The 13,656-nt window shown below is 51.4% G+C and overlaps 1 protein-coding gene across 1 annotated transcript in view; it reads left to right on the forward strand.

Annotated features, from left to right (window-relative positions):
- Window positions 1-7,155: 7,155 nt before the first annotated feature.
- Scara5 (scavenger receptor class A member 5) overlaps window positions 7,156-13,656 on the forward strand; it is an 88,988-nt gene continuing 82,487 nt past the window's right edge. The window contains exon 1 of the mRNA XM_051160727.1: window positions 7,156-7,291. Coding sequence (XP_051016684.1) covers window positions 7,180-7,291 — 112 coding nt within the window. The 5' untranslated portion in view covers window positions 7,156-7,179. The remainder of the gene's footprint in view (window positions 7,292-13,656) is intronic.

The following is a 13,656-nucleotide window of genomic DNA, read 5'->3' on the forward strand; positions in this document are numbered from 1 at the left end:
GAAACCTTGTCTCGAAAAACAAACGGATTTAAAAAGTCATAGAGAGAGCCGGGCATGGTGGCGCACGCCTTTAATCCCAGCACTTGGGAGACAGAGGCAGGCGGATCACTGTGACTTCGAGGCCAGCCTGGTCTACAAAGTGAGTCCAGGACAGCCAAGGCTAACACAGAGAAACACTGTCTCAAAAAACAAACAAACAAACAAACAAAAAACAAAAAAGTCATAGGGAAACAACAAGACAAAAAGTTGCTCACTGAAAAGCATTTGGGATGGTGAGTGTGTGCACACACTCGTGTACACAGTATAGAACATATTCCATAAAGTGCCCCTTCCTCCTCTTCCTGCACACCCTCCTTCTTATACTAGCACTGCTTTTTTTCTTTCTGTCCTGCAGGAGCAGCCCCTGGGGGCACTTAGGAGGGTGGCCACTGCAAATCACTAAGACTTTTCTGAGTCAGTGGAGAGTTGGCAGTTGCCCTGTGGGAGGGAGGGTTGAGTTTGGCAAACTGTCCTGATGTTAGAAGGCCGGCCTTGAAGCCTGGCCTTGAAGCCCTGAGGGTTCTCATGTTTAACCAACACGCAGAAACTCATTTGTGAACACTGCCTTTCCGAGCGCTGGGGTCCAGATCCATCACGTGATCTAATCTGTTCCCTGCTCACACTGGCTCTTTTTTGGGGGGGAGGGGCATGTTTCTCTGTATTATCTCACTCTTCCCACTGCTCTCATCTGAATTGATTGCTTCTTTAACACCTGGCTGAGTCGCCTTTTTAGTTGTTTTTTTGAGGCAGGGTTTCTCTGTTGTAGCCTTGGCTGTCCTAGACTCACTCTGTAGGCCAGGCTGGCCTTGAACTCACAGAGATCCATCTGCCTCTGCCTCCCTGAGTGCTGGGATTACAGGCATGCCCCACCATGCCCGTCTGTTGGATCTCCTTTTAATCTCTCTTTTATTTGTATTTGTATTTTATTCTCTCTCTCTCTCTCTCTCTCTTTCTCTCTCTCTGTGTGTGTGTGTGTGTGTGTGTGTATGTGTGCACATATGTGTTTGGTGTCTCCGTGTACATGTGTACAAATATATGTGGGGGACTTTTGGATGTCATTTCTAAGGATTTTTATACAGGGTCCCTTACTGACCTGAAACTCAGCAAGTAGGCTAGGCTGGTTGGCCAGTAAGTCCAGCAATCATCTTGTCCCAATTTCCCCAACACTGGGGTCACAGTGTGTGCCACCACACCATCTTTTTATGTAGATGCTGGGCATCCAGCTCAGGTCGTTCTGCTTGGGAGGTCAGGGCTCCATGGACTCTGATATCTCCCGGCCCAGTGCATCTTCTTTGTACAATGTAATTGTGCTGAGGTTTCCAGTTCTTTGAGGTGCAGGCAGGATTCCAGGCAGTCGGCTTCTCCCGGTCTCGTCGTCTCCTGCTCTTGTGCAGTTTTTGTGCTCCACAGACACTGACATTGTTATTGAATCTTGTTGAACTTGACTTTGGGAAGTTCTTTCAGAGCCCCCCTGCCCCACCCCTCAGCAACAGACCTTATTCTAAATAGCCCTAGTGTGAACTGTCCAAGTCCTTTGGGAGTGGATGTGACTTCAGGAAATGCCAAATTTGCTGAATGAATTGAGAAATGACTGTTCCGTCCTACAGTAAAATTTACAAGACTGGTTTTCTTGGGTGGAACATAAGCCAGGTCTAGCTGCCATTTTCCCAGAAGCTGTCCAAAAAAGTATTTTGAGCGGCGCCTTTAGAACAGGCGGTGGGTCCCAAAGCCAAGACTGATTTGCTGCGCTAGCTGGGACTCGAAGTGCGGTGCAGAACTGTAGTTCTGGGAGTGGCCTCAAGAGGGCAGGCATAGTCCAGACTCCCTCTAGCAGTTGCTTTAAGAACTTTTTTTTTTTTTTTTTTTTAAATATCTAAAGACTGGAGATTGGAGCAACTCCCATCCAGTCAGTACCTAGCAGAGCTGCGGGTGCCTCCACAGAGTGTCTTCGGATAGCTTTCTGGGACTGCCTGACGCTGTACTCAGACAGAGTGTCCCATGTGCAGACCAGTCACTCAGTCAGGAGGTTGAACTGGTCCCTCCCACAGAAGTGATCCTGTGGCCCTGACCTAAGTCACTAGGTGACTCTGCAGCCTCTTTCTATGACTCCATCTGGATTTGGCTGGCTGTGGGGACAAGCTTCAAGGGACTGCCTGGGTCTCTGTGGGGCAGCAGACAGCTCTCTGGCTACCATGGCAATCGCTGGGAACTGAAGGGACAGGCTCCAGCCTCATTACGGGGGGCACACAGGTAAGTCTTGACGCTTTAACCTAGAAGCTACTGCGTGATCATGCTCCAAAGGCAGAGGGAGGAAACTTGATGTGCTGATGGAGCAAAGCGCTGGGGAGTCTTGCAGTTGTCACTTCCAGGTGGAAAGGTTCCGGGGGGGGGGGGCGTGGATCTGAGCCTGTAGACACTTGGGCCCCAGGACCCAGCTAGTAGGTAGGGCTGTAGAGTGTGAGCTTGAATCTAGATGTGGGAGGGCTACCGTTGCCTCAGTGGTGTCTCTGGCTGTCTCATGTCAGAGCCTTTTCAGGGAGTAAGTGGGTCAGGGCTCTGTGTGTATGTATACGTGCGCATTATGTGAGTGTATTGAATGTATGTATGCATGTGTGTTTTATGTGTGTGTGTGCGTGTGTGCGTGTGTGTATGTGTGTGCATGTGTGTTTTATGTGTGTGTGTGCGTGTGTGCGTGTGTGTGTGTGTGTGCATGTGTGCATGTGTGTGTGTGTGTGTGTGTGTGTGTGTGTGCGCGCGCGCAGGGTGGGACGAATGATGCCCCAGGCTGTTAATGAAGCATCTGGACCTCTCTAGCTGTGAGCTAGGATCCAGTGAACTGAGTCCATCTAGAGGAAAGAAAGCTTTAAGACCTACCTAGCAACTTCTTTTTCCCCGCCAGGGGCCACATTTGCAGTGACTTTATTTGGTTTAAATGGATTTTTAGAAATGAGGCACTCCAAAGAAAAGCTGTAAGCCCTGCCGAGTTAGGAGCTGGAGCCCACCGAAATCAGTTCCGAGTTGGAACTGAGGCCCCTGATCCATCTCCCCAGCCCTAGCAGGACGAGTCCATTCAGCCCTTCTGGTGCTCCCAGCGAAACTTCCAGAACCAGAGTCCTGATCTAAGGCTTAAGCCACTTTTGAGGTTGCTTTTTTGCAAAGGGGACCCCACCCAACTTCGCTTCTGGGACTTCTTGAGCCCCTGGAGTCTTCAGGACTCTGAGGCCACCCCCTCCCCCACATGCTGAGGGTGCGGGTTCCCTTTCGACTGTCCCCAGCTGCTCTGTATGACTATGTGAAGTCCTCCTTTCTCCATCAGTTCATGATACTCACCCCCCCACCCCCAACCAAGGGAGGGGGAGATCAGCAGAGGGGACTCTGCATCATAGGGGCGAGGCACAGAAGGCCTAGATGAGGTCAGCCGACTTCACCACAGTCCCAAATTGACAGATAGAAAAAGGAGCCCTTGTCCTGCGAGCTCCCCAACTCTGGCACCTGAGAGGAGCGTTCAGTGATGTCCCAGGGCAGCTGTCAGACTCAGGAAGCAGTGCTTGGCCCGTACCCCACACTTGGTGGCGAGTGGCCCATAACAGCCCTTGGAGGTCAGTTGAGCCGCGCCTCCCTGTTTACAGGATGATCTCCCTCTGATCAACTAAGCTGAGTTCCAGGCTCCTTACAGACCAGGGGACCTGTGGTTCTATCCATGTTACCTAGCTTTCCCCCTCCCATACCTTTCCTCTACTCATGCCCTTACAGAGGTGCACTGGGTAGCCCCCCAAGGTGTGCCCATCTCTGCTGCCTTTTAGTGGCCCTGAAGGTGGCCACTGAAAGTGACTGACACACATGTACATCTCTGATACAGCAGTCCATTGCTGAGACAGTGCGGTGTGTGGGATCCCCTGTCTCTTCTACTCGTAACTTCCAGTATTGCCACTCTTGCCTCTTTGGTTTTGGGTAGGCTATCTTTAAGATGGGAATGATAAAATGATGCCCTGTTCACAGTGCTCCCAGGAGGAGCTCCCAGGAAGTCCCTGAGGGTAATCAGTCTGAGGCCCGAGGGATGTTTCCAAGGCACCAGCAGCTTGCACTATTACCATTACCCTAGATGGTCGGTTGTGACATGCCCGAGAGCACAAACTGGGTCGAAAGGTAGTAAAACAGGAACTCAGAGTCCGGAACCTGCTCCCGACTCCGGGAGGAGAAAACAGAACCCCATGTAAAACCAGGGCAGGCAGAGCATGCTTACATTTTGTTTCCAAGTAACAAAAGAATTGAACATTTCCCGAGTCACCTCTCTCACAGTTGGCCCTGCTTGGCCCCAGCTCCTTTCCCTAGGCTCCCCTAGGCTGTTGCTCAGTCAAGCCAGGAGGTGGGGAGGATGGCTAGGAGGGGTTGCTCGTGGACACACTCCAGATCACAGTGTCCTAGAGAGAAGAAAAGTGGCCTGAAAGTAGGGTTGCTTGCCCTGTAGGTGCTGGGGACCTCTGGCTGCAGACACTGTCGCCTTTGGCAGAGAGAGGGTTATCTTGGGCTGCAAATACAGTGGCCTCCTGCTTTGTAGCTTCTCAAGATTGAGGCCAGAGGGGAAGGACCACACACGCCCTGAGACCAGGGAGGATCCCCTATAGCAGAGCAAAGCTGGCACCGCCCAGTGCCCCACCTAGAGGCCCTTTGCTGGGTGGAGGACTTGGGTGGAGAGCTAGTGCTAGGAGACCAGCAGTTTGGACACCATGGGGAAAGGCGTAGAAAGGCCGGATAGGGGGTGTCCATGTGAGGAGTTCTGGTAGACCCAAGGACCATATTTATCTCCTGTCCCATAGACTGGAAGAAAAGGCCAAGGGACTGAGAGTGTGTGTGTGTGTGTGTGTGTGTGTGTGTGTGTGTGTGTGTGTGTGTGTGTGTGCCCAAGTGAGTCAGCCAGTGTGTGGGAATGTGGCATCTTGTTACTTGGAGTGACAGAGCAGAAGATTCCCGTTGCTCCTGGGTGGCTGGATGAGCAGTTGCACAGTGTCACTGGTCAATTTCAGCCTCTTCTCGGCCCCAAAGGCCAAGTCTCTGGAGACCAAGCTCAAGTCGTGAAAAGAGAGCATAGGGCTTGGGTTTTGCTCTGTGCTTTCCTCTTCCTAATTATCCTCACTGATGTTTCCTTCATGTCCTGCCTTTAAAAAGGGATGGGATGACTCCTAAGACTCATTGTAGTCTCCCCACCAGTCCCTCCCAGGCACTGTACCATCTTAGCCTAGCCGAGGGTCCCTGCTTGGCCTCAGGAGCTCGTGGGTCTGCTCCATGCTGAGCTTGTACCCATCTTCCTAGGGAATTTGTTTTTCCCCAAATTCACTTTAAAGATAAATAAGCAGTCCACCCATCTGACTTTCTTTTTCTTCTTCTCCCTTTACCTCCTTTGCCTTCCTTCCTCTCCCCTCCCTTCCCCTTCCTTCCCCTCTCTTCCCCTTCCTTCCCCTCCCCTCTCTTCCCCTTCCTTCCTCTCCCCTCCCTTCCCCTTCCTTCTCCTCCCCTCCCTTTCCCTCCCTTCCCTTCCCCTTCCTTCCTCTCCCCTCCCTTCCTTCCTCTCCTCTCTCTTCTCCTCCCTTCCCTTCCCCTCCCCTCTCTTTCCTTTCCTTCCCCTCTCTTCTTCCTTCCCCTCCCTTCCCTTCCCCTTCCTTCCTCTCCCCTCCCTTCCCTTTCCTTCCCCTCCCCTTTCTTCCCCTTCCTTCCCCTCCCCTCTCTTCCCCTTCCTTCCCCTCCCCTTTCTTCCCCTTCCTTCCCCTCCCCTCTCTTCCCCTTCCTTCCCCTCCCCTCTCTTCCCTTCCTTCCCCTCCCCTCTCTTCCCCTTCCTTCCCTTCCCCTCTTTTCCCCTTCCTTCCCTGCTTCTTTATGCTGGTTAAATAGGAAACCAGCTAAAGAGCATCAGGAAAACAAGGTGACATAAACTTAGGGCCAGTTAGAACTGTGACGAAAGTAATGTGTACAATTACAGGGCATATATGTGGGGAGGGAGGGAGTGAAAGAATTTTGTGTAAACAAACACTCCATAATTTGGTTTTATAAAAAGGATTTTCCTCATTACACAAAGAATACAAATGCATCTTAGAAAATTCAGAAAAATCCCTTCCAGCTTGGGTTTCACAATGCTTTCTTGCCCCAGAGCCACCCTCACAAGCTCTCAGGATGGCTTCCAGTCACCCAGTTATGCATGGCAGAACAGGATGGGCTGGGTCACACTGCTGTGGAAACACCATGGCTGGGTCACTGCAAACGAAAGAATTTCCCAAGTCGGGAACTCAAGACCCTACTCCAACCTTGGGCGGGGGGGGGGGCTAGGGGATTCATGTAGGCAGAAGTCTCCCGGCCAACAATTGCTCATTAAGGCTTAGGGAGACTTCTCACCCGCTAGGCTCCTTGGGAGATGAATCCCTGCCCGCTGTAGGGTTGGGGGCCATCTGGCCACCTCAGTCAACCCCAAATCCACTCAAGGCATCTGTGTTTCTAGTTTCCCTCTTGCAATTAATCTGCCCCTCCCAGGCCACCGAGGGCTTACACGGTGGCTCACAAGCTTCCTGACGCTGCAACCCTTTAATACAGTTCCTCATGCTGTGGTGACCCCCCAACCACAGGATTATTTCATTGCTACTTCAGAGCTGCCACTTTGCCACTGTTATGAATTGGACTATAAACACCTGTGTTTTCTGATGGGCCTCGGCAACCCCTGTGAAAGGGTAGTTTGACCCCCCCCAAAGGGGTCGAGACCCACAGGATGAGAACCACTGGTAGAAGCTACCCTCTGCTCACCATTTGGGTAGTAGTCTCCTCCAAGGGCTGCCCAGTGTGGGCCATGGTGTCCACAGCCTAAGGCTCAAGCCCCACAGAGAGTTGTTAAAAAAGGAAAGGATAGGTCCTATGCTGAAAACTGTCCAGGGCGTGGCCTCGGAACACCAAGCAGGGAGAGGCTGGAGATGGAAGGGTCTTGAGGACCCACAGGGTGCTTCTAGCTCCTCCAAGGCTTGGGGGAGGGTGTGCGTCAGATGGGTGAACACCTGGTTCTACTCTTTGTTTGTTGTCCACGTAGCTGACTCTGTGCCTCCTCTGTCCGACTCTCCCCCTGCCCCACTCATGCTGCCTGTGTCTCCACTGCTCCAGAACAAGATGGACAACAAAGCTATGTACCTGCACACCGTGGGTGACCGTGACAACGGCTCCATCTTTGAGGAGCCCTTTGACGGCAGGAGCCTGTCCAAGCTGAACCTGTGCGAGGACGGTGAGTGCTTCTCGCTCTGTCTCAGGCTTTGCCGATCTTCCTGTGGGTGTTGAAGACCCTCGCTTTCCACCCTGCCTTGGTTTACCCCCATGCCTGCTGGCTTCCCCAATTTAGTTCTGCGGATAGGTACTGAATAGCGCATCTTTGCAGGTGTCTTTCTGAGTTTTCTCATGCGTCTGTCTCAATAAGCCTGTGTCGCCAGCAAAGTGCAAACCTGATTTGCAGATGGGCTTGTTGAGGCCGAGGACAACACTGAAGATTTTATAACTGACCAGTCAGTCCCTCAGAGAGGCTCTGGCATGGAATTGCTTTGGTCCTCAGACTGGAGACGGAGGAACCAAAGCACTTTTCCCTGGGCACTGGCAAGCAGGCATTTAGTAAATGTCTGTACAGTATCTGAGCAGGCACTTAATATAAGCTTGCTTCATGCACAACCCCCCCCCCTTCACTGGGCTTCTGTGAAATAGGGGAACACTGTCCTACTTCTGAGAGGAAAGGAATGACACCCACAGGGTGTTGTTGTTGTTGTTTGAAAGGACATTAGGCCAGCTGCCTAGAAACAGCCCCTTGTCCACGCCGTAGTGTGCAGCCCGGAACTTTGTTTTGCAGCACTCTGTCCATTGGCTCTCTCGAGAGCGATGGCTCTGTCTGTCTGTCTGTCTGTCTGTCTGTCTATCTGTCTGTCTCTTTCTTTTTTTCCCCTTGCAGGAGCAGATGTAGGAAAGGAAGTGGCATCTGGGAGAGGAGGGAGGGGACAGCCCGACCAAGGCAGGCCAGACAAGGAGATCTGAGCTCCTGAGGAAGGGTTCCCCTGGGTTCTACCTATGTGTTGGATGTCAGGGATGCTGGAGAGACTGGAACAGCACCTGCCCTCAAAGCGCTTGCCATTGTTAGTGGGAGGAGCAGTCGGCATGGCAGCAGTCCCCTCGGTGTGGATATTGAGGTCAAGCAGAGAAACGGCTTCTGGAAAAGGACATAAGAGTGGCAATACTGTTTTTCTCCTCACTGTGGCAAAATGTCCGACAAAGGCCGTTTAAGGAAAGAAAGGTTTAGCTTGGCTCACAGTTTGAGGAAGCAGGGCATAATGGCAGACAAGGTGAGGTAGCAGGGACCGCATTGCATCCCTGATCAGGAAGCAGCGTAGATGAATGGGGGTGCTAAGCTCCCTTTCTCCATTTTTTTTTACTTAGGGACCCCTGGTCATGGGATCGTGCTGGTGGGTCTCCCCTTCAGTTAAACTAAACATTCTGAACATCCTCACACCTAAAGGTGTGTCTCCAAGGTGATTCTAAACCCCATCAAGTTATCAATCACGATAAATCATCACACAAAGATATTGAAAGAGGTGGGGACAGGTTCTGACAGCTTGATCCCCAGACTAGACCAGAGCCCTGACAGCCAGGGAAGAGAAAGAAAGTGCATGTGTGTAAGCTGCATGTATACATGTGTGCGTGTGTGTGTGTGTATGTGTGTGTGTGTGTGTGTGCCTTGCTCAGGAAGTTAGCGATGCTGGACCATGTTCTTGGTCCAGTTCTGTTCTCATTGGTGCATCGTTAAAGGAGCAGGGCTGGGAGTAGTTGGAGGGAGTCACCCACGGTCAGCCTGGGACATCAGGCTTGAGGTGGGGGCCGAAGCCTTTCATGTGGGGTGTCACTGGGGCTGCCACCTTTTCTCTCCATGCTTCCATCTCTGTCCTATGTTCTGGACCTCAGATCACAAGCAATCATTTTGACCAGGGAAACTAAACTGAGCAGTGAGTCCCACTTCTGTGCATCCCTGCACCATCCTGAGGGATCTGCCGGAGAGCACTGGTGATGTGATGATTGATGAGGCTCTCAGCTGTGCTAGTGTCCCAAGCTGGGGGAGGGGTGGGTTCCCTAGGCTCCAGTTTCTGCTGCAGTGAAGCCAGAAGCTGTGGCTTCCAGACTGACTCCAAGCCTGTGTCTTCATCCACCAGAAGAGGATGCAATGGGTATCTCTGAGGTCACCGCCTTATGGGTGTGGCTCTTTAAATTCAGACATAGAGAAGGACGCCCAGGCCCTGATCACTTGGCCAAGGAACCAGAGCTCTCCTCTCTCCTGCTAGTACTCCCCTTCAGGATAGGGCCCCCACTATGCTCTCAAGCCCCGACCCTGAGGAAGCTGTTCTCTCCAGAGTGCACATAGATGCTGTCCTCACTGTCCCTTGCATTAGCCCTCCAGGACTCCAGGGTCACTCTCATTTTGTTTCCTGTCTTGCTACCCTCCCATCTCCCACTTTTCCATATTTCCACAACCTTTCCTCTCCAAACACACGATGCAGCTTGCACATTTATTATACTGTGTTTTTCCTCCGCTCACCACGATAAGAAGTGTATAAGCCGGAGGAGGGCTGGCACTCCCTCTGAGGTGGGAGAGGGCTGCTTTGTTCACGCATGCTCCCAGGGCCAGTGCAGAAACAAGTGCTCTCTGAATAGCTACTGAAGAGCTGACTAAGGAGGGAGTGGATGGCCGACAACGCAAGGACCTTGAAATCTAAAAGTAGCAAAGCAAACACCTTGGCAAGCCGCTCCTTGGTCTCTGAATTCCTTTACTCTTTGTCCCAGGCTGGTAGGTTCCAGGAAGGGACACAGAGGCTTGAGGTAACTATCTGGATCTGTTTTTGGAAAGACTCTGATTTTTTTTTTTTTAATCTTCCCCTCTGGAGAGTAAAACAGACATAAGCAGAGTGAATCCAAGGGAGGAAAGAAGAAACTGGAAAAGGGTGGCAAAGAGATGGAGGCCTGAGCCAGGTCCATCCCAGAGGCCTTCTGTGGATTAGAACCGAGAAGCATCGGATGAGCTCCAGGCCCCTTTTAGAGCTGCCTCTTAAAACGCAGAGCAGGAAGGAAGAGTGAAAGAGCTGCAGCTCCTGTCATGGGAGGCTGGCCCTGGGGTCTTAGCATGGAGCACGATCCTCAAAGCCCAGCCCAGCTGTTCAGATGTGACTCAGACTTTAAGGCAGGTGGGACTTTAAGAACTATAGGTGATGGGCTGGAGAGATGGCTCAGTGGTTAAGAGCCCTGGCTGCTCTTCCAGAGAACCCAGGTTCGATTCCCAGCACCCACATGGCAGCTCACAACTGTCTGTAACTCCAGTTGTGGGGATCTACAGACGTGCGTGGAGGCAGAACACCAATGCACATAAAATAAATTAATTAATTGAAAAAGAAAGAAAAAAAGAAAGAAAAGAGCTGGGTGTGGTGGTGCACGCCTTTAATCCCAGCACTTGGGAGGCAAAAGCCAGGGGATCGCTGTGAGTTTGAGGCCAGCCTGGTCTACAAAGCAAGTCCAGGACAGTCAAGGCTACACAGAGAAACCCTGTCTGGAAAAACAAACAAAACAAAACAGAACAAAAAGAACAGTAAATGGGTGTAAATGCTCATGTTGGGCAGAGGTCTTGCTTGGCTACATCCTTTTTAGGTTCTAACTTGGCCTCCTTGCCAAAAGGTGACACCCCCAACATGAGTCCACGGGGTCTGTACCTCCTTGCTCTTCCCCGTGTCCTCAGGCAGCCACAGCCTTTGCACCCCATTTTCCTTATCTACCTGTGCCCCCCCATCTGTCATCTCAAGTCCCACCCCTGCTCTGTGCCCCATGGTCACTTCCCTAGTCACATCCCTGCTCTGGGTCCCAGAGCTCATGTTAGTTGGTTCCAGCATGTTACAAAACACCTGACGAGAACATCTCACAGGAGGAAGGACCTATCTGGGCTCACAGTTTGAGGGGTTTTAGCCTAAGGCTGACTGGAACCATTGTTTTCAGCCTGAAGTGAGTCATAACACCATGACCATGGAAGCATGGACAGAGGAGGCTGCCTTTTGACTTCCTGGTAGCCAGGAAGCAACAAGTAGTCCAGGACACATTATAGTCCCCATGGACATGCCTCCAATGCCCTGCTTTCCTGCAAGCAGAGCCAGGTTCTAGAAGTTTCCATCACTTGCAAATTACGTCATCAAATTACAAGCCCATCATTATGCTAATCCACCAATTAAATGAGAGCCCTTAGAAGCCTCTCACTTCTCACCGTCTGTGGACCAAGGCTTCAGCACTTGAGTCTTTTCATGGGGGAGGGGAAATAAGCCATAATCAATCATCACATAAAATATAGTGTATTCCAGATGGCTGGGTTCTTCGTGTGTGTGTGTGTGTGTGTGTGTGTGTGTGTGTGTGTGTATGTATGGTGTGTGTTATATGTGTGTGTTGTGTGTGTGTTGTGTGTATGGTGTGTGTTGTGTGTATGCTGTGTGTGTGTATGTGTGTGTGTCTGTGTGTGTTGTGTGTATGTTGTATGTGTGTAGTGTGGTGTGTGTGTGTAGTGTGGTGTGTGTATGTTGTGTGTGTATAGTGTGGTGTGTGTGTATGTGTGTGTGTATGTGTGTATAGTGTGTGTGTGTATGTGTGTATAGTGTGTGTGTGTGTGTGCGTGTGTGTGTGTGCGTGTGTGTGTGTGTGTTGTGCTTGATTTTTTTTGCTTTTACTTCACTCCAAATATCTAGAAGCCAGGGAAGGTGACAGAGTCTTCTTTGGCTTCTTCGGGCACTTTGTAGGTGGCATTACTCAGGAAATCAGTGATAATTAGTGCAAGGACTTACCCAAGGCCACAAAAGTAGTAACAGGAGTGAAGCCAGACTCAGCCCCCCCCCCGGCCTGTAATTCAGGGTTCCTTTCTGGGCAACGAATTGGAAAGTGTTGGGGTGATGACCCTAAGATCCCCAGCTCTGGATTCTGGGTAGGTAAGAAGCGGGTGAGAATTAAAACACATCCCTCCAAACTAAAACTCAAAGCTGGTCCAGCTTCCTTCAACAGCCTCCCCTCCCCCGTGTTCCTTCCCATCCTGTGCCTCTCACCTTCCCCTTCCAGCCTTTGTTTCCCCTGCCTGCTTAGCAGCCTGGGGACCTCTCCAGGCTGCCTCTAGGATGCAGAGGAGTCCTGGGAATGGAAGGTGCCTGGCAGGGACTGCCTCCTCGGAAGCTTTTTTTTTTTTTTTTTTTTTTTTTTTTTTTGGTGAGGCCCAGAGCGAGGTGTTAGAGTCAGAAAAACACAGTCCTGCTCTCTCCATGGCCTCAGCCCGCCCCACCACACGTCTGGCGTCATCCATGGCTGCCCATGGGAAGCCAGGGGAGGTAATGAGTTACATGTGCTTCTGGTGGTGGCAGGATGCCGGCAGCCTCGACTCCCTGGTCTCACGTTCCTTCCCCCCATAAAATTAAATTATTCTCCCAGGCGACCTGCTACATCTACCTTCCATCTCTCAAACAGCCCTGCCTCACTTGGCACAGTTAAGAGTTGCTGGGTGGGGCGCAAGGGTCTGGCTATGACCACAGTTGAAGGTCACACTGTCCTTTACAGGTTAGAACAGAATGGGGCAGTCACTTGTTCAGTACAGTACACCAGAAGGCGTGTCCTGTTAAACAAGAGCAGAGAGCCAAGTGCTTGTAGATTAGGCTGTGAGCACTGGAGATGCTGGGGCGGCCTGGTGTCCCAGTGGTTACCTCTCCAAGACAAAGAGGCACAGAGAAGGGAGAAGAGGACAGAATTGCAACTTGTCAGATCATAGGCCACACACGACCACTGCTGGCATGGGCACAGGTCCTCGGGCTGGGCACAGAAGCCCGTGTGTACCTCTCTGATACCACCTGCCACTGTTCTGCACCCCGCTTCATGTCTTCTTGGGTTCAGGGCCGAGGGGTCCATGGCAGGAGATAGGAGGAGGAAAGACATGGGGGCTTGGGTATATATATTCTATTCCCCAAGGTCTGCTCTACAAGGCCACCTCAGGCTAAGGGGTCCTCTCTAGGATTTTCCTCTCTGAGGTCTAGCTACTCTTGTCTCATGCCTGAGGCATCCTTAAGCTCCAGGACCCTGCTCTGTCCCTGGTAAGCATCTTCTATCCTAGCCAGCCTTTGGCATGGGCCATCTTTAAAAAACCTAGACATTTGTGCATAGGAGAGGATCATTTGATGCCTTAGGGACGGGGATGGGGATGGGGGCTGGTTTTGTTCAGAGTCCACAATCTTAATTGAGAATAACGCTGCTGTCCTCCCAGGATCGTGTACAGCAGTAGACACCGGGTCCCATATGCATCCTTGTTTATCTGTTTGAAGGACCGTGAAATTCTTGGGGAGGTGGGGAAAAAGAAAAAGAAGGTCCTGCAGAGAAAATAAAAAAAGGAAGGAAGGAATGTCAGTCCCAAATAGAACACCACAGACAGACCCAGCATTAAATGTGTGTTGTTTATTCTTTGCTCAGATATGCTGAGGCACACCCTGCTTTGTTTTGGGGTAGAGGTGGCCCAGCTGCAGCCTTCAGGGACACACCAAGCTCAGTCTGATTCAACCTTCCTGT

The sequence above is a fragment of the Acomys russatus genome, chromosome 18, assembly GCF_903995435.1.
Source record: "Acomys russatus chromosome 18, mAcoRus1.1, whole genome shotgun sequence".
Taxonomy (NCBI): Eukaryota; Metazoa; Chordata; class Mammalia; order Rodentia; family Muridae; genus Acomys; species Acomys russatus.